This window comes from Saccopteryx bilineata, chromosome 4 (assembly GCF_036850765.1).
Source record: "Saccopteryx bilineata isolate mSacBil1 chromosome 4, mSacBil1_pri_phased_curated, whole genome shotgun sequence".
NCBI classification, from domain to species: Eukaryota; Metazoa; Chordata; class Mammalia; order Chiroptera; family Emballonuridae; genus Saccopteryx; species Saccopteryx bilineata.
This window is the reverse complement of record NC_089493.1, coordinates 150,861,289-150,886,348: the sequence shown is the minus strand read 5'-3', so window position 1 is coordinate 150,886,348 and position 25,060 is coordinate 150,861,289. Positions and strand designations below refer to the sequence as shown.

Below are 25,060 nucleotides of genomic sequence, written 5' to 3'. Positions count from 1 at the left end.
TTATAATAAGTCCACAATGTTTAGTAGGGAAACAATGGTGGAAATTTAAAACACCCCATTAAGTTGATGTGTTCATATAAGCAAAGACAGTTATTGATATCTAAGATGTGATTTAGTTACAAAGTTTAAGAAAAGAGTAGGTAAAACCTCAGTTTTCACACTAGTTATAGATATATCTTACTTAATACTCAGTTTCACAGGCTCGGATGATCCACTGATGTTGACAGGGAACTGTTCTTCAAAGTGCCCCAGGATGGAAGAGCTGAAGGAAATCTGGATAGCCTGCACTCCGCTGGGTTCGATGAGGCCTTCCATGGGACTAAAAACAAAGCAGGCACCCATAGCCGAAGTGGGAGGGCTCACGTTGAAGAGGGTATCAATGCTGCCTTTGTTGGATAGTATTGTCTCGTAACAATGTACAGATCCGATAAAAACTTTTCCAATATCCAGTAATTCAAAGTTGAAGTGAATCTTTGGTCCCATTCCTTCCCCTTTGACTCGGAGGGGCAGACGAATTTCTCGGCCTCTGTACCCCATCTCCTTCTCTCTGCACAAACTGTCTTCTCCTTCAGCACTCTGCCATCTTGACTGCTTCTCCTCTCCTCCATGTGGACTTTCTCTCCCCTCCTCCAGCATGGGCTCCTCTGCCCCATTTTATAGTGTAGAAATCAAAAACCGGGAAAGTTTTCCCTTAAGCATATGACGGGAAACAGGAACTATACAGAAATTAAGATGATGTTATAATTAAGTCATGACTTGAATAGGAGTTAAAAGATGTACTGTAGGCCCTGGCCGGTTGGCTCAATGGTAGAGCGTCGGCCTGGCGTGCAGAAGTCCCGGGTTCAATTCCCGGCCAGGGCACACAGGAGAAGCGCCCATCTGCTTCTCCACCCCTGCCCCTCTCCTTCCTCTCTGTCTCTCTCTTCCCCTCCTGCAGCTGAGGCTCCATTGGAGCAAAGATGGCCCTGGCGCCGGGCGCTGGGCCTCTGCCCCAGGCGCTAGAGTGGCTCTGGTCGCAACAGAGCGACGCCCCCTGGTGGGCGTGCTGGGTGGATCCCGGTCGGGCGCATGCGGGAGTCTGTTTGACTGTCTCTCCCCGTTTCTAGCTTCAGAAAAATACAAAAAAAAAAAAAAAAAAAAAAAGCTGTACTGTATGGGAATTTATATTGTATGCTATTCAGTAGACTGATAACAATTCGGCAATTTTTAATTTTTGAAATCATGATTTAAAATCTTAAATTCTTTTTATATCAACTACACGAACAAAATGAACTACAGTCTCCCAAATTCATTTTACTTACTTTTAGAGTACTAATTTAACATTAAGCAATCTAGGAATTATATATTTGTTATATACAAATATATATTTTATACTTTCTATAACTGCATATATTAACTATTTAGTAGCTTTTGGATAATTACATTGTCCAATTATATATTAGAGAGTTCATTAGTCTTGGCACCAAAAGGAAACTTAAGCATCCTCTAGACCCACAGTTCTCAAACATTTTGGTCTCAAGACCCCTTTACATTCTTAAAAATTAGGACCCTGAAAAGTACTATTTATGTATTGTACCTAACAATATTTACCATATTAGATTGTAAAACTGAGAAATTTTAAATATGTATTGATTAAATCATTTAAAGATAATAAACCCATTACATCAGGGGTCCCCAAACTATGGCCCAAGGGCTGCATGCGGCCCCAAGGCCATTTATCCAGCCCCAACTGCACTTCCAGAAGGGGCACCTCTTTCATTGATTGTCAGTGAGAGGAGCATAGTTCCCATTGAAATACTGGTCAGTTTGTTGATTTAAATTTACATGTTCTTTATTTTAAATATTGTATTTGTTCCCATTTTGTTTTTTTACTTTAAAATAAGATATGTGCAGTGTGCACAGGGATTTGTTTATAGTTTTTTTTATAGTCCGGCCCTCCAATGGTCTGAGGAACAGTGAACTGGCCCCCTGTGTAAAAAGTTTGGGGACCCCTGCATTACATGTTAACAAATACATTACTTAAGAAAAATAACTGGATTTTCAAAATAATTTAGTGAGAAGAGTGACATTCTTTACTTTTTTTGCAAATCTCTCTCATGTCTGGCTTAATAGAAGTCAGCTAAATTCTATCTGCTTCCTCATTCAATATGATGTTTTTTAGGCTGAAGTATATGAGAAAATTCAGCCTCACACAAATAAGTAGTTGGATATATTATAAACTTTTCAAATAATTGAATACTCTTTGATATAGCAACAAGTGATAAATTTTCTTAAAGATTAGTTGCAATGTGGAATTCTGTTTCTGTTAGACCAATGGAGATATATATATATATATACTTTTTTTTTGCTCCAGGATTTATACTCGCCACCTGTTCATTCCCTCTGGTTTCCCAGAGAACAGGGAGAGGGAGGGAGAGAAAAGCAGATGGTCACTTCCCTTGTGTGCCCTGACTGGAATCGAACCCTGGGATGTCCATATGCCAGGCTAATGCTCTTATCCACTGAGCAAATGGGTCAGGGTGTAAAGGGTGTATTCTATTACTCTTCTGCTCAAAACCCCATGACTCCTTGACTCATTCAGTGCAAAATCTAAAGTTCTTACCTTCCATGACCTATAAGACTATATCATCTGACCCCTCTTAACTTCCCACCACACTTCACTCATTTTCCAAAAAGAAATCTATCAAATGCCCAAGTCTGAGTAATCACAGTTTGCCTGCCTGTCATTGGTTTATTGAAGTATAAATGCTATTTCATAGAGAAAGCTCTACTTCTGTTCACAACTCAAACAGTGCAGAGAGCTCTAGTATTAATGAAAATAATTTTGATGTCTTGGGTTGCCTGAAAACATCTCAGGATCCCCCAGGGGTCCACTGTGTTAAAAGTTGCTGTTCTAGTCCAGTTCTTCATTTTGTAAATAATGATGTCTGAAATTGAGAGTAGATTATTAACCCAAGGCCATACACTTCATGACAGAGCCAGAGTTGGTATCCAAGAATTCTGACTTCTAATCCAAGACTAATGTTTAGAACATCCAGCTCTATAAAAGAAAGATTAGCCCCCACAAAAACTGTACTTTAAATAAATTATAAAATATATATACAAAACAATACTCTAAATCTATTTTGGAATAAAATATAGAACAGATGGATAAAGTTAAAGGTGTGTGCCTGTCTGAGCCCTCTGTACACTTGGGATGGTTATAGAAAGTTAAAGGCAGCACTACATTTTCAAAAATAGTGCCTTCAGCCTTGGCCAGGTGGCTCAGTAAATAAAGCATTGCCCCAGCGCACGAGACGTTGTGGTTCAACCCCCACCAGTGCACATACAAGAAGCAATCAGTGAGTGCACAGCTAGGTGGAACAACTCAGTGGAACACGGAGTTGCTGCTTCTTTCTCCCTGCCCCCGCTTCTCTCCCTCCCTCTCTGTCTTTCAAATCAATGGGGAAAAAAAGTGCATTCATATGAACCCTTGAAAAAACACCTAAGAGGTTTATTCTATGTGTTTGGCTTTCTTAACAGCTAATAAAAATAGGTTCCGATGTGGAATTATTACTCAGAACTTCTGTTATACAAGGTATTCACACAGACCATAATACACTGAGTAAGTAAAAATATTTTCTTATTGCAATGTGTTTTAAAAATATTGAATAATTACAATGCTTTAATTGCTGACTACTAAAACAGCTTGATTTTGCCAGAAATTATAGTATATATTTTATACATTTGTAAAGCTAACATTTAAAAATGCTGAATTCTGAAACTTTGTTTTACCAGATATTTTCCTTTTTTTTTTTTTTTTTTTTTTTTTTAGCGAGAGAGACAGATGGGGACAGACAGGCCAGAAGGGAGAGAGATGAGAAGTATCAATTCTTCATTGCCGCTCCTTAGCTGTGGCTCCATAGTTGTTCATTGATTGCTTTCTCATATGTGCCTTGAGGGGGGGGGGGGCTATAGCAGAGCTAGTGACCCCTTGCTCAAGCCAACAACTTTGGGCTCAAGCCGGCGACCCTAAGGTCATGTCTGTGATCCTATGTTCAAGCCAGCAATCGCACACTCAAGCCAGATGAGCCTGCACTCGAGCCGGCAACCTCTGGAATTCTAGCCTGGGTTGTCTGCATCCCAATCCTATGCTCTATCCACTGTGCCACCGCCTGATCAGGCTTCCTTTTCTTTTTTAATTAAAAAAAAAAATCGTAATGGCTGCTTATGTTACAAAACTACACTTATAAAAACAGTGTGACTATTTTTATCATATTTATTTGGGGTTCTTAGTATTTCTAGTATCATTTGTCACCTACTTAGACTAAGTCTGTTTCTTTATCTTTTATTCTTTGCTTAGTTATTTTAATGCAGAAAAATTGGGATTATAGGAAATAAAAACAGAGAAGAAGATCCTTTATTATACCCCAAGTGTCCTGGCAGAATCTCATTTCACCTTATATTTTGTTTTATTTGTGTTTATTTGAGGACAACAATAACAACAACAACGAAAGAAAAATTAAACCATTTTTGAAAGGCTTTTTTATCTTTAAAGAATTGAAATATAACATGCAAACAGAAAAGTACCCGATTTATAACTGTACAGCCCAATGAATTTTCACAAAGTAAAATACTCATGTAACCAACATCCACATCAAGTTATATAATACGACCAGTATCCTCATGGCCTTATATACTCCCAGTCACCTCTTCCCCCAAGCATAACCACTGCCCTTTTTTTTTTTTGCCCTAACTTTTTAACACTATCAATTTTTAACTTAATAAAGTGTTTTAACTTTATATAAATGGAATCATATAGGATTACTATTTTGTCCAGCTTTCTTCTCTCTATATTTGTGAGAATCATCTATATTGTTGTGTATAGCAACATTTCTATGAATAGTGTTTGAATATACTATAGTTAATTCATTCTCTTGTTTGGTTAGGTTGTTCCTAATTTTGGACTATAATAAATAATGAGTCTGTGAACATTCTTCTATGTGCCTTTGGTTTAAAAAATGTGAACACACATACATATATAGTTCATTTTCTTGGGTATATGTATATCTAGCAGTGAATTATCCAGGTAAAAGGGATTATGTATTTAATTTAGCTTTAAGTAAATACTTCTAACCAGTTTTCCAAAGACACTTCCAACGGCAGTGTCTAAGAGTTTCAGTTGCTTTATAATCTCCCAACGCTTGGTTTGGTACTGGATGTCTCTTTAATTTTAGTCTTTCTGGTGGTTGTATAATGGAATCACATTGTGATTTTGATTTGCATTTCTCTGTTAACTAATGAAGTATTAGCATGTTTTCAGTTGTTTAATGGCCAGTTATTTTATGAAATGGCTGCTCAAGTTTTTTGCGCATTTTCTTAGCAATTATCTGCCTTTTTACTATTGATTTGAAAGAATTCTTTATATGTTCTGAATATAAATCATTTGTTGGATATATGTATGAAAGAAATCTACTTTGTGTCTTGCTTTTTCTTCTTGGTAATGTTATCTTTTGATGAGAAGCTCTTAATTTTAATGTAGTTCAATTTATCCATTTTTTCCCTCTGTGGTTAGTATAGTAAGTCCACAATGGCACCAATAGTTTCTGCAACTTTATGTGAAGCGACATATGATGAAACCAGTTTTTCTACAGTCTAATTGATACAAATAAGAGTTAAGATCCTAAGGCTTCTCATTAATGTTATACTGATATGAGATTGGAAAAAATGGCATTATTTCAGGACCTGTTGTACTTTTTGAGTCCTGTTTAAGTGTTATTAAAGCAAGGTCATAAAGAGATTTTCATATGCTTTCTTCCAAAAGTTTTATTGTTTGATATTTCCATTGGGTTGTTTGTATCAACTAGAGTTGATTTTTGTATGTGGTGTGAGATAGGGGTCAAGATTTACTTCTTTTACATGTGAAGAGTCAACTGATCTAGCATTTATTGAAAACACCATTCTTTCCCTACTGTACTGTAGCGTAACCGCGGTCCATCTACACCTATCCCCTGCCTCGGCATCCACCAATCTGTTCTCTTTGTCTATGGGTTCAGTTTTTGTTTTGTTTTTAGATTCCATATGTAAGTGAGATTATATAATATTTGTCTTTCTCTGTCTGACTTATTTCACTTAGCATAATATCCTCAAGGTTCATTCACACAGATTTCTTTATTTTGTACGGCTGAGTAATATTTCATTGTATGGGTGTGATATGCATACATGTGCACATAAAATACACACATTTTCTTCATTCATTTGATGGTGAGCACTTAAGTTGTTTCCATGTGTTGGCTGTTGTAAAAAATGATGCTGCAGTGACCATGGGGGTATAGATATCTTTTTGAGGTAGTGATTTCATTTTTTTTGGATAAATACTCACAAATGAAATTACTGGATCGTGTGGTAGTTCTGGATGAAATACCAATTTACATTCCCACCAGTGCTCCCCAGGATTTCCCTTTCTGCATCCTTGCAAACGGTTTTTATTCCTTGTCTTTTTTATAATAGCCACTCTAACAGGTTTGAGGTGCTATCTCATGGTTTTGATTCTCATTTCCGTGATTATTAGTTATGTTAAGCACCTATTGGCCTTTTGTATGTCTTCCTTGGAAAATGTCTATTCAGATCCTCTGCACATTTTTAATAGGATTGCTTGTTTTGTTTTGCTATTGAGTTTATGTAAATTCTTTATATATTCTGGATATTAGCCCCTTATCAAATATATGATTTGCAAATGTTTCTTTCTATCCTTTAGGTTGCTTTTTTTATTTTGTTGATTTCCTTTGCTCTACAGAAGCTTTTTAGTTTAATGTGGCATCACTTGTTATTTTTGCTTTTCTTGCATTTGTTTTTATTGTTAAATCCAAAAAAATATTGCCAAAACTGATTTTAAGGAGTTTACTGCTTATGTTTCCTTCTAGGAGTTTTGTTTTCAGGTCTTATGTTCAAGTCTTTAATTCATTTTGAGTTAATTATTTGTATGGTGTAAGATAGAGATCCATTTTCATTCTTTTGCATGTGATTCAATTTTCTCAACTATTTATTGAAGAAACTATCTTTTCCCAATTGCATATTCTTGGCTCCTTTATCATAAATTAATTGACTATATATACATGGATTTATTGTAAGACCTTCTATTCTGTTCCATTGATTGGTGTGTCTGTTTTTATGTTTCTGTTTTATACTGTTTTGATTGATACAGCTTTGTAATATACTTTCAAATGAGGAAATGTGATGTCTCTGGCTTTTTATTTTCCTCAAGGTTGTTTTGGTTATTTGGGGCCTTTTGGGGTTTCATACAAATTTTTATTTTTATTTTATTTTTATTTTTTTTATTTTTTTTGTATTTTTCTGAAGCTGGAAACGGGGAGAGACAGTCAGACAGACTCCCACATGCGCCCGACCGGGATCCACCCGGCACGCCCACCAGGGGCGACGCTCTGCCCCTCCGGGGCGTCGCTCTGTCGTGACCAGAGCCACTCTAGCACCTGGGGCAGAGGCCAAGGAGCCATCCCCAGCGCCCAGGTCATCTTTGCTCCAATGGAGCCTTGGCTGCCGGAGGGGAAGAGAGAGACAGAGAGGAAGGAGGGGGGGTGGAGAAGCAAATGGGCGCTTCTCCTATGTGCCCTGGCCGAGAATCGAACCCGGGTCCCCCGCACGCCAGGCCTACGCTCTACCGCTGAGCCAACCGGCCAGGGCCTGATACAAATTTTTAGATTGTTCTATTTCTGTGAAAAATGTTACTGGGATTTTGATAGGGATTGCACTGAATCTATAACTTGCTTTGTGTAGTGTAGAACTTTTAACAATATTAATTTTTCCAGTCCATGAGCACTGAATATCTTTTCATTTGTTTGTGTCTTCTTCAATTTCTTTCATTAATGTCTTATAGTTTTCTGTGTATTGATCTTTCAACTCCCTACTTAAAATTGTTCCTAGGTTTTTGCTCTTGATGAAGTTGTAAATAGGATTGTTGTCTTAATTTCTCTGATTGGTTATAAGTGTATAGAAACTCAAAGAAATTCTATATATTGATTTTTTTATCCTGCAACTGTACAGAATTCATTTAGTAGTTCTAACAGTGTCTTTAGAGCTTTCTATGTGTAATGTTATGTCATCTATAAATACAGTTCTACTTTTTCTGATTTGGATGCCTTTTCTTTTTCCTGTCTAATTGCTCTGGCTAGGACTTCAAATACTATGTTGAATAGAAATGGTGAGAGTGGGCATATTGTCTTGTTTCTTAAAAGAAAAGCTTTCAATTTCTCACCATTAAGTATGATATTAGCTGTGGGCTTGTTATAAAGCTATGGGTTTTAGTATGTTGAGATACGTTCCTTCCCCACGCTTTGTTGAGAGTTTTTATCATGAAAGAATTTGAATTTTGTCAAATACTTTTTCAGCATATATTGAGTTGATCCTATGATTTTTTTAATTTTTATTTTATTTTACTTTACTTAATAATTTTTTAGAGAGAGACAGGAACATCAAGCTGTTCCTGTATGTGCCCTGACCGAGAATCTAACCAAATCTGTGCTTCTAACCAAGCTACCTGGCCAGGGCATAATTTTTTCTTTTGATTGATTGATTGGTTGGTTGATTGATTTTGTTTTCTTAGAGAGAAAGAGGATGAGAGAGAGGGGGGAGGGAGAATGGAAGAATCCATTTGTTGTTTCACTGAGTCATGCATTCATTGGTTGCTTCCTGTCTGTGCCCTGTCCAGAGTCAAACCTTGTTGTTTCAGTAAAATGCTCTAACCTACTGAACAAACCAGCCAGGGCCTGATCTTATGATTTTTATCCTTCATTTTGTTAATGAGGTATATATATCACATTGATTGATATGTGGATGTTGAACCATTCTAGCATCTCTACTAAATAAATTAATTTCTTTAAAATTGTTGAATTTGATTTATTATTTTGTTGAGAATTTTTTGCATCTAAGTTCATCATGGATATTGGCCTATAACTTTTTTTTTTTTTTTTTTTAGTGTAGGGTATTTGTCTGATTTTGGAACTAATATAATGCTGGCTTCATAAAATGAGTTTGGAAGTATTTCCTCATGTTCTATTTTATTTATTTAAGATCTTGACCCAAATTTTGATTTGGGGCTATAGTTGAGGTTAAGCCTTTTTTTTTTTTAAGAAAATTATTTTTTTTACTTTAGTTTTTAATAATAGTTTACATTCAGTATTTTTCTTATTAGTTTTATGTGTACAGCATTGTGGTTAAACAGTCTTATACTTTACAAAGTGATCCCCCCTATCTTTCAAGTAACCATATGTCACCATACACAGTACACAGTTATTACAATATTATTGACTATATTCCCTATGCTGCACTTTACATCCCTGTGACTTTTTTGTAACTACCAATTTGTACTTAATCCCTTCACCTTTTCACCCAGTCCCTCAGCCCCCTCTGCTCTGGCAGCCATCAAGCTATTCTCTGTATCTTTGAGTCTATTTCTATTTTGTCTGTTTATTTCGTTCTGTAGATTCCACAATAAGTAAAATCATGCGGTATTTGTCTTTCTTTGATTTATTTCACTTAGTATAACAACCTTTAGGTCCATCCATGCTGTTGCAAATGGTAAGATTTTTTATTTTTATGATCAAGTAAGAAATTACTTCTTAATGATACATTTAACATGGCCATAGTAGATAAAAAGTTTCTTAGGGGCTTAAAGTATAAGAAAAAAACTAATGTTGTGGTACTTGATTATAATATATAGAGCCAGGGTTTATATTTATATTATATTATAATATAAAGTCAGGGTTTTATACCTAGAAAACAAAACTACAGTGAAAAATTGTATACTGCATGCAAATTGCCTGTGATATATTTGGCCTAATTAAAATGTTAGCAATTAATAAATATAGAAAATATTCATTGTAGGATATCATTTGATTCCAAAGATTATCTAATAAAGTGCATTGTACAATGGATGGAGTAGTGAAATTTGACAGGTTTTCTGGTTATTTACCACTCTTTAAATGTCCTTGTTTTGTTTCCAGAGTGAGTTCTAAATCCCCAGGATAGAATCTAGAAAATTCAGTTCTTCAGTTTCCTGTGCAATCAAGCACAAACATCTGACATGGGTGCAGCACATGTACCTGTATTCAAAATGAAATTGAGAAAAGAGGCTTGGCACAGAATCTCTTTTGCTGGCAGGAGTAGCATCAGTGGTTGCAGAATCGAATGACTGATCCAGAGTGACATTGGGGTGGTGGCAGGAGCAGATGTAGTAAGGAGCATCTGAAGTTTAGCAACTTGTGCTCCATGGGGGAAGAAATAGTCACAGTTTCTTCTAGTGCCTCATAGTAGCAGCAGTTTTGTATCAACAGGCCAGTTCTGTGGCATGGTGTTGGACACTGTTCCTAGAAGCTGAGCTGCAAGCCTGCCTAACTCTTGAGCCCTTACAACAATTCCATGTGTTAGACCAAATGAATGTCTTTTCAGCATAATGTGCCAGAGTCAGCTTGTTACTTTTAACTAAGAACAACTGAACTTGTTAGCAGAAGTAAAGTACTGGAAATTGCACAACCTAAAATGTGAATTTAGTTGAATTGGAGGCAGGGCAGGCAGGAGGGGACATGATTAGCATGGACCTGACCACTGTTACATAGTGATAAATGTAAGGGTAATGCCTCCCACTGCTTCTCGGAACATAGACCCCTACAGAAATAGGGGAAATACTCAGAATGTCAATGTGTGCTGATTATGTCTTTCTTTCTGCTTTCTGCAAAATATTGAAAAAGATGGTGAATGCAGATTAAGCTAGTTTGTCTGCAAAGCAAAGATGGAAGGAAGTACTGCTTTGCTAATAAGCATCACTATTCTGTCCACATCTGAAGTCTACTTGATTGAGAGTCCTATAATTTACAGTAGCAATTTTCAACCAGTTGCTGCAAGAATTTCTAAAATGTGCATTCCCTGACTATTAGGGGCACTACCTTCTTTTCCCTTAGACTGTCAGATAAGAAAATGACAGAAGCCAACACAACATAGCTGTTCTGTATGAATGAGTCAAAATTATACCTCTTTTTTTTCAGATCAGTAAAAAATATAGTATATTTTGTGCTGTGCCACAGAATTTTAGTCATTAGTTTATGTGTGCCATAAGATAAAAAAGCTTGAAAATTGCTGATTTAGATGTTTGCAGGGTTGAAATGCCAGTTGCTCCTATCTACTAAAACTAAAGCCAAAACAAGAAGGGGACTTCTGAGCTCTAACATGAAATAAAAATCAATGTCCCAAACCTTCTCTTTTGCCCAGAAAAGATCAGATATAGGATGCCTTTACTCACTGGAGCCTGTAGTTTTTCATTACCTTTAGAAGTGTCCAGTCGCTACGGTTAGGAGATGGACAGAACACAAAAGCGATTACCAAAGGGTGAAAATCTTCATGCTTTGAAACTGCGTTAAGATGTTTGCCTCTGGCTACTTGTACATAGCAATGACTGAGGAAAAAACAAATAGGAAGCTTAGAAAGTTTTGGAACGAATTATATTGGCAAGACACTCCCAGCCTGGCTATCACTCTTCAATTCTCAAGGCTATCCTTGTGCCCCTGAACTCATATCAACCAGAAGTGGACTGTGAAAACTTCAGAGCCTCAAAGAAGGGCGTCTTCCCCAATATCCCTACCTCTAGATAAGGAGGATCTTCCAGAGGACAGGACGAGGGGCTGTGAAGGACAGTGGACAAGAGAGGGTTTTTGGGTCTCCCAGAACATAGGATTTGGTGCTGCCAGATCGGCTGACTAGGGAATTAATTGCTTTGCCAAAAGCAAGACTTTGCTTTTCCTGTCCAGCAAATTTGTCCAGCAAATCCTAAATTTCCTAGAATTTAGGATTTGCTGTGGAATAGACTGCCATGTGTTTCCCATTTTCATTACTATATCCTGTTTATTCTTTACTGTAATCTGGTGGGTATCTACCATGTGAGCCACAGCTGTACCTAATGGAAAGGCTGGCACATCAGCCAGAGATCCTTGATTTGAATCTGGTTGAGAACATAGGGGTCAGGTAGTAAATGGATATACTCTATAATGGGAAGAAGGGCAAATGTTTGTGTATGTAGCTAAAAGGGTAGACTACTTGTACCTCTCCAGTATTCATTCTTTCTTACTAACTGAAAAATTACATTCAGGGTGCGATGTGCCAGGCAAACAACAAAAAAAAAGATTTCTCAGATCACCTGACATCTTTTTGGCCATTGGAAGCTGCTGTCTATTGTATGTTGCTTCCAAGAAGGCTGTTGTTTTCCTGTTAAAAAGGCATAGACCAAGCTTGCACTCTCTTTTTGCCCTTTTTCCTTGTCTCTTCCTGCTGGGAATGCATATGTGATGGCACAGAAATAGTGAAGACCACCACACATGATGGGGGGCAGGGCAGAACAGAAAGAAGAGAGGCTGGGTCCTTAATATATAGTACTGAAGGTCTTCAGTAGCCCAGAACCATCTTTATCTATATTTCTTGATATGGGAAAAATGAAATCTCTTACTCATTTAAACTATTATTTGTTGGACTTCTTGTTAATCTATCTGTCTTCTTATAGATTGTGAACTCTCTGAAGCTGAAGAGGTTTTTTTTTTTGAGCAAAATTGACATGTAACACTATATTAATTTCAGGTATACAATATACTGATTTGATACTTGTATGTATTATGAAATGATCACAATAAATCTAGTTTTAGTCCCTATACATGGCTACATTTTTTCTTATGATAACAACTTTTAAGACCTATTCTCTTAGCATCTTTTAATGTGCAACACAGTATTAAAAACTATAGTTACCATGTTCTACTGAAGAAACTGTTCTGTTCACTTCTGTATCTTCATTTCTTGATGTAATGTTCACTATAAGGTAGGCACATATATGTTTAATAAGTGGAAAAATGTACTGCCTTTGTTAATAACTTAATACCTAAACTATAATCTGGTAAAACCTCTAAAGGTTTGGTGAAGTGAGATATAAACAGTGGTTAAATATTACATATTTAACTGGTTTTTAGTTCAGTAAACAAGGTTTACCATCTGGCTAATAAGAACATTATTTTTAGTCACATGAGTTATTTTGTGTGTGTGTGTGTGTATTTTTCTGAAGCTGGAAACGGGGAGGCAGTCAGACTCCCGCATGCGCCCGACCGGGATCCACCTGCCATGCTCACCAGGGGGCGATGCTCTGCCCATCCGGGATGTCGCTCTGTTCGACCAGAGCCACTCTAGCGCCTGAGGCAGAGGCCACGGAGCCATCCCCAGCGTCCAGGCTATCTTTGCTCCAATAGAGCCTTGGCTGCGGGAGGGGAAGAGAGAGACAGAGAGGAAGGAGAGGGGGAGGGGTGGAGAAGCAGATGGGCGCTTCTCCTGTGTGCCCTGGCCGGGAATCGAACCCGGGACTACCACACGGTAGGCCAACGCTCTACCACTGAGCCAACCGGCCAGGGCCGAGTTATTTTTTTTATTAAGTGAGAATTTCTGTTTTCCTTCTAAATTGAATTACAAGTGATATCTTTTAAAAAAAACTTTGAAATGATTCAAGTTTACAGAAAAGATGCAAGAAAAGTTAAAGGTTATAGGAATTTCCTTTACCCAAATTCCACAAAGGGTAACATTTGCATTACCACCCTTCCTTGTTATTTTTTTCTGAACTTTCTTGAGAATAATTCTTCTTTTTCCCCTAATGAGCTTTTTCTTTTTTTTTCTTTAAATTATGACAGCCCACTTGGGTTTAGATCTGGAGAAATACTTTAGGGTATATTTTTAAAAAATACTTCAGTGTGTATTTCCTAAATTTACAAGGACATTTTCTTCTATAACCATAGTATAATTATTAGGATATTAATATTGTACAGTTTTGTTATTCAGATTTTTCCATTTGTCTTAACTGTAATTTATAACAGCAGAAAACAAATTTTCTCTCTGGTCTGCTATCCAATTGAAGATCACACAAGTGGCATTTATTTTATTTATTTACTTCTTTTAAGTCTTTCTTAATCTGGAGCAGTTCCTCGATCTTTCATCTTCATGACCATGATGTTTTTGAAAAGTATAGGCAAGTTATTTCATAGACCATGGTGTGAACATTTTTTATCTTGACAATTCACCTGACTTCAGATTTTCTGGAGTTAAAAACAGAGAAATCATGTATCTCCTCAAAATTTTATATCTTTAAAAATATTTTTTTTAATTTATTTTTAGAGAGAAAGAGGGGGGAAAAGTGAGAGGCATCAACTCATAGTAGTTGCTTCCTATATGTGCCTTGACCGGGCAAGGCTGGAATTTTGAACCAGCAACCTCAGCATTCCAAGTTGACACTGACACTTTATCAACCACGCCATCACAAGTCATGCAAAATTTTATATCTTAAGAGCTTTACCTCAGTTGACTCCAGCATATCTTACTTAGAAATCTACATTTATGCCTGACCAAATGGTGTTGCAGTGGGTAGAGCTTTGATCTGGAACTCTGAGGACACAGGTTCAAAAGCCCAAGGTCACCTGCTTAAGCGCAGGCTAACCAGCTTAAGTGTGGGATCATAGATAGAACGCCATGGTCACTGGCTTGAACCCAAGATCACTGGCTCGAGCAAGGGGTCCCTGGCTCAGCTGGAGCCTCTCCCTCCCCCCATCAAGGCACATATGAGAAAGCAATCAATAAACAATTAAGGTGCCTCAACTATGAGTTGATGCTTCTCATCTCTCTTCCTTTCTGCCTGTCTGTCCCTGTCTGTCTCTCTCTCTCAGTAAAAAAAGAAGAAAAAATCTACATTTATTATTGTTGTTTAACTATGTTTCTCAATAGGGCACAAATGGCATTTTGACTAGGATGGTTCTTCATTGCACCCAACTGACCCACACATCTCTGACTCCTGCCACTAAATTACTGTAGCATTCTTCAGTTGATATGACCACCTAAAACACCCCTACTGGAGAACCACTGTTGTGTAAAATTTAGAATTTTTAAATTAAGAAAGTCCTGCTTTTTACATAGTAAGTAGTATAAAAACACTTCCCAATTGATGATTTTATTTATCAATTACCTATAATCAGATGGCTGATAATGTGCATTAGCTGAATTCTGGTCAGTTATTTAATTAGTTATATATAATAAATAAATGATAGAGGATTAAGTTGGTCATACATGTTTTTTATATAATGTGAAATGAGAATCCTACTGTCTCCTTTAAAATCAAGGACTCCAGTCTGACCAGTGATAGCACAGTAGATAGAGCACTGGCCTGGGACACTGAGTTCCCAGGTTTGAAACACTGAGGTCACCAGCTTGCGCAAGGGCTCATCAGGCTCTAGCGCAGGCAGGGTCACCAGTGTGAGCACAGAGTCTCTGGCTTTAGTGTAGAATCATTGACATGATCCCTGGTCGCTACCTTGAGCCCAAAGGTCATTGGCTTGAAGCCCAAGGTTGCTGGCTTGAGCCCAAGGTCACACTGGCTTAAACAAGGGGTCACTGGCTCATCTTAGGCTTTCCCCGCCCCCCCCCCAGTCAAGGCACACATGAGAAGCAATCAATGAACAACCAAAGTGGCACAACTATGAATTGATGTTTCTCATCTCTCTCCTTTCCCCTCTCTCTATCTCTCTCTAAAAAAATGAAATAAAATCCAGGACCCCACCTTAGGAGTTAGCTGAAATAAAATACCCCTGAAAGATTTGCCTTAAAACTCCATGTTTTATTGTTATAAATTTTAAGGTGAATGAGTGTATGTATTTACATTTAATTTTAATGATGTTAATTATTACATTTATGGTTTTCTTTCAGAATTGGTCCCTAGGAAAGACCTTCTTATAGAAAATGTGCCATATTGTGATGCACCAACTCAGAAGCAATGAATTTTCTAGGACAAAAATCAAATCATTGTAATTTTTCATTTTAAAATATATAACTGTGACAAAAGTCCTGAAAATGCTGATATTTTTCTCTGAACTGGCATACTGAAAATGAGTGAATTAAAATGTAGTTTCATAGTTAAATTTCTTATTAAAAGAACATTGCTAAAAATGGCAGGCCATAGCTGAGTATTTCTAAAGAATAGTAGATAAGAAGACATTTCATTTACATTGAAAATTAAACTTTATAAAGTAAAATAAATGCTTTGGGAGTTATATTTACTTCTCTTTGACCTTGATGAGTATTTTGATCTTACCATAACTATTTGAAAATGCAGTATTTTGACAAGTTGATGGGTTTTCCACCCATGTGAAATGAAACTGTTAGATTAAAATTATTAGATTAAATTGATGTTTAGTCCGAAACACATTAAATTAATCAAAATATCACAGTGTGTGCCAACTTTCCACAGAAGGTGGCCTTTGTTTCCTAAAACACTGAAATGATTTCTGTAACTAACAAAAATATAGTTTCTTTTTAGAGGTAGAGAGTATCTCTGTGTACCTATAAAGACATTTTTTTAATCAGTTTTCTGAAGGTAGATGATAAAATATCAAAATCACCTTGAATCTCTGTGGAATAAAAAAAAAATCCTTATTTTTAAAAGAAATAGTTGCCCTCAGTCAAACTATATAATATAGCTTTAGTAGAATTTACAGTAGCCAAGGTATGGGAACAACCTAAGTGTCCATCATAAATGTGTGGATAATAAAGTAGTGGTACACACGCACAATGGATTATTGCTTGGCCATCAAAAAAAAAGAAGAAGAAGAAGCTTAACCATTCAATAACATGGATGGATCTAGAGGGTATTATGCTAAGTGAAATAAATCAGTCAGAGAAAGACAAGTACCATGTGATTTCACTTATGTGTGGAATCTAATGAACAAAATAAACAAAACTAATACAGATTTTTAGATACAGAGAACAAACTGGTAGTTACCAGAGGAGAGAAGGTTTTAGGGGACTGGATGAAAATGGTGAATGGATTAAGAAATGCAGATTGGTAGTTATTAAATAGTCATGGGGATATAAAGTACAGCATAGAGAATATAGTGAATAATATTGTAATAACTGTGTGCCAGGAGGGTGCTGGAAATATAGGGGAGTACTTTGTGATGTGTATATTTGTCTGACCACTGTGCTGTATACCTGAAACTAGTAGAAAACAATAGTTAATATAAACTCTAATAAAAAAAATAAAGATATGTATTCTTTTTCTTTTTTTTTAATTTTATTTATTCATTTTTAGAGAGGAGAGAGAGAGGGAGAGAGAGAAACAGAGAGAGAGAAGGGGGGAGGAGCTGGAAGCATCAACTCCCATATGTGCCTTGACCAGGCAAGCCCAGGGTTTCGAACCGGCAACCTCAGCATTTCCAGGTCGACGCTTTATCCACTGCGCCACCACAGGTCAGGCAAGATATGTATTCTTTAAAAAAAAAAAGAATCTGAATCCACACTATTAGAATCTTCCTTTTTCTTAATATATGAAGCCCTTTTGGAAGTCATATAACTCTTTTCCATTCTGTAGGAGAAAATACTGAAGTGTTTGCCTCAAACATATCCAGCTTTGAGTTCTATTCCCATCACTGTAAACTTGACACATTACTTAACACCTCTGAGTCTGTTTCCTCACTGAGACAATACAGATAATACTAAGTATTGGAATTGGTATAGTAAATCACAGCACCAAATATAAATACATCCTGGGTATTTAAAAATAGTGCTATTATGATAATGGCTTATTCGTTCAAAATAGTAGAGTCTTTTAAGAACCAAGCACTCTTTAGGACACAGAGAACACAGTCAACTTCATGGAATTCTAGTCTTTGGGGAGACTATAGCCTTCAGTGTTCAGGTTTAGTGGAGCTGGCAGGTATAGGCAGGTGTTTATTTCAAGGTCATGGGTTGTCCCCTTAGTTTCCCTAAGTTTCCTGACAAAGTGTTTAATAAGATCATGTAGTCCCAACCTCTCTTACCTTGTAACATCAAAATTAAATGATGGTGGTGTCATTCTCCTCAATAGAGAAATCTTCAGTAGGGAGAGGAACATGCAGCTGTCAGTGGAACAGCGGGTTAGTATTTTGGTATGCAGTGGTTCTCACTATTGCTTGTTTATGTTTAATGTTATAATGTTATAACGTTGAGGTTCTGCTTTGGAAAAAAACAGATTTTTAACATCTATACCATTTTCATAAATATAAAATATAAAAAAATAGATATTTTAACATCTGTACCATTTTCATAAATATAAAATGGGTTAATTATCTCCCTGAACCCGTTGGCTTAGTAGGATAATTGAGCCAAAGCTGTTTCCTCTCACTGAACATTAGAACACAGCTCAATCTGCTCTGCTTTTATTCTTCCAGAGTAGAAAGGTGTGCAAAGGGCTAGAACAGGGGTCCCCAAACTACAGCCCACGGGCCACATGCAGCCCCCTGAGGCCATTTATCCGCCCCCCCCCCCCCCGCACTTCTGGAAGGGGCTCTGAGAGGAGCATAGTTCCCATTGAAATACTGGTCAGTTTGTTGATTTAAATTTACTTGTTCTTTATTTTAAATATTATATTTGTTCCCGCTTTGTTTTTTTACTTTAAAATAAGATATATGCAGTGTGCATAAGGATTTGTTCATAGTTTTTTTTATAGTCCGGCCCTCCAACAGTCTGAGGGACAGTGAACTGATGCCCTGTGTAAAAAGTTTGGGGACCCTTGGGCTAGAAAGTGTACACCTCTGACAAGTAAGAAAAGCAGGAGTTTAAATGCACACTTTCCAGAAGGAGGCTTCACTCAAAAGCTGTGTATCACCTTTATCATATCTATCTTAAATCTAATCTTTTTTACATCAAAAGATTAATTAAAAATGAAATTCTATATCCCAGTCCTATCTGGACAATCATAATTTACCATATAGAAAAGGAAAATATAAATAAAATTAACATAATATTAAATTTTAAACAAACCATTTTTTATTCAAAGGTTCTGATCCTGAGGTTTGCTCACTTTTCATTAAAAAGGAAGATTAGTAGGATTTTGAGGGGGTTAAAGATAATCTAGCATCAACTGAGAGTTTCTCTTTATAATAATCAGAAATGCTAAAGTAGAATTCAAAAGGAATTTACATAGAGTATGTATCTCTACTACTTAAACTTGATGCCCTTGCTGCTTACAAACATTTCCCTATGCTATTATGTCTCCTTACTTTGGGGACCATTGGTCCAAACCAGCCTAAGAAAATAGAGTGAGTACTATTGCCTTTTAAAAGATCTGCAGAATTGGAGAGTTCACAATTTTATTCATAATTCTTTGCAGTGATTACTGAGGTGACCATATATCACAGTAAAACTCGAGTCCAACTTTATACTATTTTCCCAGCACAATCACTAATCATATTCCATTTCACACTCCAATGTGTCCAGATTTGGGATAATCTCACTATACTGTCACCAGGTTGATCACTCACCTGTCCATCATTTTCCGAGCACCTGCCCTGGACCTGGCTCTGAGAATGACTGGAAATACAAAGGTAAGTAAGGTATCTTCCAGCCCCCAGAGAACTCAGGAATGGAAGATGCGGGCAAGGAGGAGAAGGGAACCACTTAATGACAATACAAAATGATGAGTGTCACACGTGGGTCTGTGCCATATGCTGTTGGGATCACAGAGAAGAACAGATGAATCAAAGAACACCACAGGCTCCTCAGTGAAAAGAAGACCAGAATCAGATGTGAGAACAATGACCCAGCTCCACAGAGGCAGGTAGGTCTTCTCCCATTTAAAACAATGTATTAGTTTCTACCTGTTTAGGGAACTGGTGTGTTAAGGATGGAAGTAGGAAAAACAGTTTCTGATTCGTATTTCTTCAGTATCCTAAGAAAACCTTCCCTGCCACTGAATCTTGTAATATGTAGAGAACGATTAAAATGTTTGGAGGAAGGATATTCTCCACAATTTAATAGTTTTAAAACAAATAAGATCATATCACTTCTTGCTTAAAGCCCTTCATGAGTTGACCATTGCTCTCAGAATAAGCCCCTTCCCACAGCCCACAGCTCTGCCCCTTGTCTGCAGCCACAGCTCCTGCAGTTCCCACTCCAGCTCACTATGCTGTGGTCACCATGAGAAATGCCACGTTCTTTCCCACTGGAGCTCTTCTAGAACTTTGCTGTTCCCTCTGCCTGGAGCCTCTTCCTCCAGCACTTTAAAAGTCTGACTTATATAGAGGGAAAGTCCACGGAGAACAGCACCAGCACAGAGAGAAGTGATCAAAGCCAAGAGGCAGGAGAGATGATTCCTGCTGATGTCACAGAGTACCCGGGCTATCAGCTGCAGGGGCTATCAGCTGCAGGAGAATGGAGACCCTGCCTGCCTCACCCACTGCTGTGCCCTGGTGTCTGGAACTGGCCGGCATGCTGGGCGCTGGCCTTTTCCCTTCGGAACCACAACATTACTGTGGGGAGTTCCCGTAATAAAGTCCACGTACTACATCACTACGCACTTCACAAACTACAGGAGTCACACCCCAATTCTATGAAGGGGATGAAAAACAGTAAGTACCCAACACATCTTTCTGGAGCATCAAGTTTATTACAGATTTGAAGAGAAAAAATAATAAGAACCCCTACAAACATGGGAGCAAAGGAGAGCAGGGGAGGGGAGAAAGGCCCCAGGAAAACAGTCAAGTTTCATTCAGACAGGGCCGAAGAATGGACCTACAGTGAGGATGAACTTCTTGACCCCAGGGGACCTCCAGGTAATTGTCCAGACATAGCAGGTATTCTGGATAAAATGCCTCTGAAGGCCACAGAAATGCTGGATACTCTCCCACTGTGAACCCATGCAGAGAACTCTACAGCAGGTGCACTCTGCTTTCCACTGGACCAAGTCCTCACACCTTGCACACATGGCGAGTATTTCTGGCACTGCTCTCACCTGCAGCTGTGGGCATCCAGCCTCTGGCTCACCTCCTGCACCACATGGTGGTTCTCCTTGGAGTTCAGCATCTTCAAGTTCAGCATTTAAAATGCAGGGGGTGTTGCTTGACCTCACCAGCATCTTACACCATGGCCCTGCCTTGGCCATCCACATTTTTAACCATCACAGTGGCTTGGCTGTTCTCCTTTTGACATGTGAGCTCATAGTGGATGGCCCACAGCAAAGGCATCTTAAAAACAGCCTGAAGACCCTCCAAACCACCTGCTGCCAGGGCCACATTGGAGGACTGGGCTACGAGTGCCGGTCCTGGACTCCGGGCCCAGTCGGGGACCAGTGGACCCTCCTGGGGTACTAGAAGACTTTTGTATCTCCTTCCCTCATATGTGAACCTCTTTGGTTGAGGAAAGACTGATGGTGTCAGAGGAGGGGCAGGGCTTTACCCAGATAGTGAGGCCTTTCAACTTGCTTTTCCTTGTTTCCAGGAGAAGGAACATTCCTTTGACATTGTTATAAGTTTTTTCTGTTACAGCCTCTTGCATGTCCTGCTGCTGAAATCCCATGTTCATTTCTTCTGTTACCTGGGAATCTGTGTCCCCTGAGGCAGTGCACAGTAGGCCTCAGCTCCTCCTCCTGCCCGATGTTGCCCCCTGGGTCTTTCATGATGTCTTTAAGGGGTGCTCTTTGGCTGATGTTGAAAGTCATTAATATTTTTAGAAGTTCTTCACATTCTGGAGCTATAAGTCTGGTAGAAGAAAATACCCATTCAAAATCTGATTCTTCATTTCCCCAAAGTCCTGCCCCCAAACAGCAGGGTCCTCGTCACCATATTATAGAGAATTACCCCCAGGCTCCACACATCCGCCTTTGGACCCTCCATAGTCTTGAAGCTGCAAGATCTCTGGGGCCATGTAGAAGATGGGCCCACAGAAGGTGCTCAGTTTTTCGTCTGTAACTTCTGTACTGATACCAAAGTCTGTCACCTGGATGTTGTGCTCCCCGTCCATCAGTATGTTTTCTGGCTTCACGTCGGGTGTGCTGTGCCCCTGGTAGCAGTACTGCACCACTGACAGCAGTTACCAGAAGATGGGTAGGGCTTCCTCCTCGGTCCTGGGGCCATAGTCATACAGATAGTCAAATAAGTTCCCACCGCTGACATACTCCATGATGATGAATAACTTGTTCTGGATGGCAATCATCTCAATCAGTTTTGTGGTGTTGGGGTAATTTAAGCCTTTAAGAAGTGAACCACTAAAAGCCTCAGGGCAGACTCACCAACTATGACTTTCACAGCCACGTCTGTGCCCACCAGAATGTGCAGGCCAGCTTCCCCTTGGCAAAGCCCCCCTTGCTGTGGGTGCACAAGAAGACGTAGTTAGTTGCCAATAGGGCACTCCTTCCTGCCAGAGGTGGCTCCAAAGTCATTAGACATGGTGACTTCAAAATGAAAACAAGCCAACCAGTCCAAGTCTAAGAGTCAGAAACCAAGGCAATTAGTCCAAATGCAAAATCCAAAAGTAAAAAATCAAGCCTATGAGTCCAAATGCACAGGTCTCCACAAAGCTTCCTAGGCTATAAAAGACAAAATCGTCAGCCTAGCCAGGGCCTTATATACAGTGGTCTATAATCCATCACAGGGGTGCCTCATGAGGTCAGGGCAATCATGGACCATCAAGCAAGGCTGGGGATAACCCACAGTGGTTTTCTCATTGTTGGTCTCCTGACCTTTTTACTCTGGAAAAAAACATAAGTACCCCCAAAGAGCTTTCTGTTTATGTGGGATATTAAAGATTGATATTGACTTTACTAAAAATGAAAATCTAAGTTGCAATGATTTTAAATAAAATAAAAATGAAATGCCTGAACCTTGCCAGTGGTGCAATGGATAGATGGATCTTGCCAGTGGCGCATTGTACTGGAGTGCCAAGGTCACCTGTTTGAACACAGGGTCACTACTTCCAGCTCATTGTCGCCAGTTTGAGCTTGAGGTTGCTCATCCCAAAGTCACTGGCTCCATCCCAGACTCACTAGCTCGATCCCTGTGGCACTCTGGCTCCAGCCCCGCTCAGGGCACATATGAGAAGCAGTCAATGGCACAACTCAGTGGAACAATGAGTTGAAGCTATAGTGTTCCCTGTGACTAGCACAGTGCATACTGAGTAAATATTTGTTCGTGGGATTAATAGAACAGTTTGGAGGAACAAAAGAAAATATGGCCAATTACTTTTTTAATCAAAGTAATTCATAAAAAATCTTAACAAACATTCACATTCTTTGCTCACTCAACTTTTGGGGCAGATAAGCTAGGAGAGAGCAAGGCTGAAGTCTGGTCTCACTGTATGTGGGCATTTGTGAGGCGGAGGGAAGGCCAGCTGATGGGGGCCTTTCTGTGAACATTGAAGATGGCTCTTCCCTCCAGGACTTGTCAAAGGATGCAGTGGGTTTGGATCTGTAGTGAGGCTACAAGGTGTTTTTACACTTTGAATACCCATTTCCAGATTACACAAAGGACTTCTCGGTGACCGTGAGTTGGCCATGTAGGTTAATTTCTGTGTTATTTAAGTGAACCATCTCTGTGGAGAAAAGTGATGATGAGGTTTGTTCATTTACATTTGTGCAAACACTGAATTTCTGGATGAAAGGGTTTCTGCAGAGGTACAGAGGGTGAAGGCATAAGTAGGGTCAAATTCTACCCTTTTACGGAGGCAGAGAGGGAGCAGGCAGGCCCGAGGATGCTGAGGGGGGGGGCCTCTGGCTCATTTTATTTCAAACTTGTCTTTGAAGAAAGCTCCCTATTGTCAATACATTGAGAGTTTTAATCACATGTATGTTATTATTCTAGTAATTATTTTCATTTAACATTTCTCCCCAAAGTCTTATCCTAAGCATGACAGTCTCTGTTGCTGAGCTGATTGGGACCTAAATGGGATCATTTCACCCATTCTAGAGATATGTTGGCAAATTACACTGAGAGATTAGAACAAGGTCAGGAAACAGACCAGGTCCTTTATGACCAGGTAGTGGCACAGTGAATAGCACATAGGACTGGGCCATAGAGGACCCAGGTTCGAAACTCCAAGGTCACTGGCTTGAGCACAGGGTCACTGGCTTGAGCCTGGGATCATAAACATGACCCTATGGTCGCTGGCTTGAACCCAACGTCTATGGCTTGAGAAAGGGGTCACTTGCTCTGTTGTAGTCCCCCCCCATCAAGGCACTTATGAGAAAGCAATCAATGAACATCTAAGGTGCCGCAACAAAGAATTGATGCTTTTCATCTCTCTTTCTTCCTGTTTGTCTATTCCTCTCTCTGACTTTCTCTTTCTCAAAGAGAGAGAGAGAGAGAGAGAGAGAGAGAGAGCCTGACCAGGCAGTGGAACAGTGGATAGAGCATCGAACTGGGACGCAGAGGACCCAAGTTTGAAACCCCAAGGTCACCAGCTTGAGCACAGGGTCACTGCCTTGAGCCAAAGTCACTGGCTTGAGCAAGGGGTCACTCACTTGGCTGTAGTTCCCCAGTCAAGGCACATATGAGAAAGTGATCAATGAACGACTAAAGAGCCACAACAAAGAGCCCACAACAAAGATTTGACGCTTCTCATCTCTCTCCCTTCCTGTCTATCTGTCCCTCTCTCTGTCTCTCTTTCTGTCTCTCTTTCTCTCTCTGTTTTAAAAAAAAAAGACAGAGAAAGAAGAATTTCAACAAAAGCTGCCAGTCCATAAGTCAATTATATCCTTGTATAAAAAGTGTATTAATACCTTAAGAATAATACCAATAAAACAGAACATTTTTCTAGCATAGTGATATCTCTCAACAAGGTAAATATACAGGCTCAAAGACAGGACATTTAATGAAAAACTGTCAAGGCAAAAACCAAGCTAAAGAAAAAGGCAATCTTTTTTTTTTTCAATATGCTATATCAATTACTATACTTGTGATTGTGCTCAAATGAACATATAGCTTTTTTTAAAATTAAATTTATTGGGGTGACATTGGATAACAAAATTACATAGGTTTCCAGTGACAATGCCATCTGTATAGTGCATTGTGTGCCCACCACTCAAAGTCATGTCTTTTTCTGTCGCCACACATTTGGCCCTCTTTACCCTTTACTACATCCCCACCCCTCCCTCTGGTGACCACCACACTGTTGCCTGTGTCTATGCCTCTTTGTTGTTTTGTTTGTTCATTTGTTGCTTTCAGCTTTACATACCATATGTGAGTGAAACCCATATAGT

The 25,060-nt window shown here is 38.8% G+C and overlaps 1 protein-coding gene and 1 non-coding gene across 3 annotated transcripts in view; one reads left to right on the top strand and one right to left on the bottom strand.

The window, feature by feature from the left end:
• Positions 1-16,666, top strand: part of LYRM7 (LYR motif containing 7) — a 34,570-nt gene extending 17,904 nt beyond the window's left edge. The window contains exons 4-6 of one of the 2 annotated variants that reach the window (XM_066272244.1): positions 3,523-3,604; positions 12,542-12,615; positions 15,763-16,666. In XM_066272244.1, coding sequence (XP_066128341.1) covers positions 3,523-3,604; positions 12,542-12,591 — 132 coding nt within the window. In that variant the 3' untranslated portion in view covers positions 12,592-12,615; positions 15,763-16,666. The remainder of the gene's footprint in view (positions 1-3,522; positions 3,605-12,541; positions 12,616-15,762) is intronic. The other variant, XM_066272243.1, reaches the window with a different exon arrangement.
• TRNAG-ACC (transfer RNA glycine (anticodon ACC)) lies at positions 13,356-13,431 on the bottom strand. The gene has a single exon. It is a non-coding gene; the product is annotated as a tRNA-Gly (tRNA).
• Positions 16,667-25,060: the final 8,394 nt, after the last annotated feature.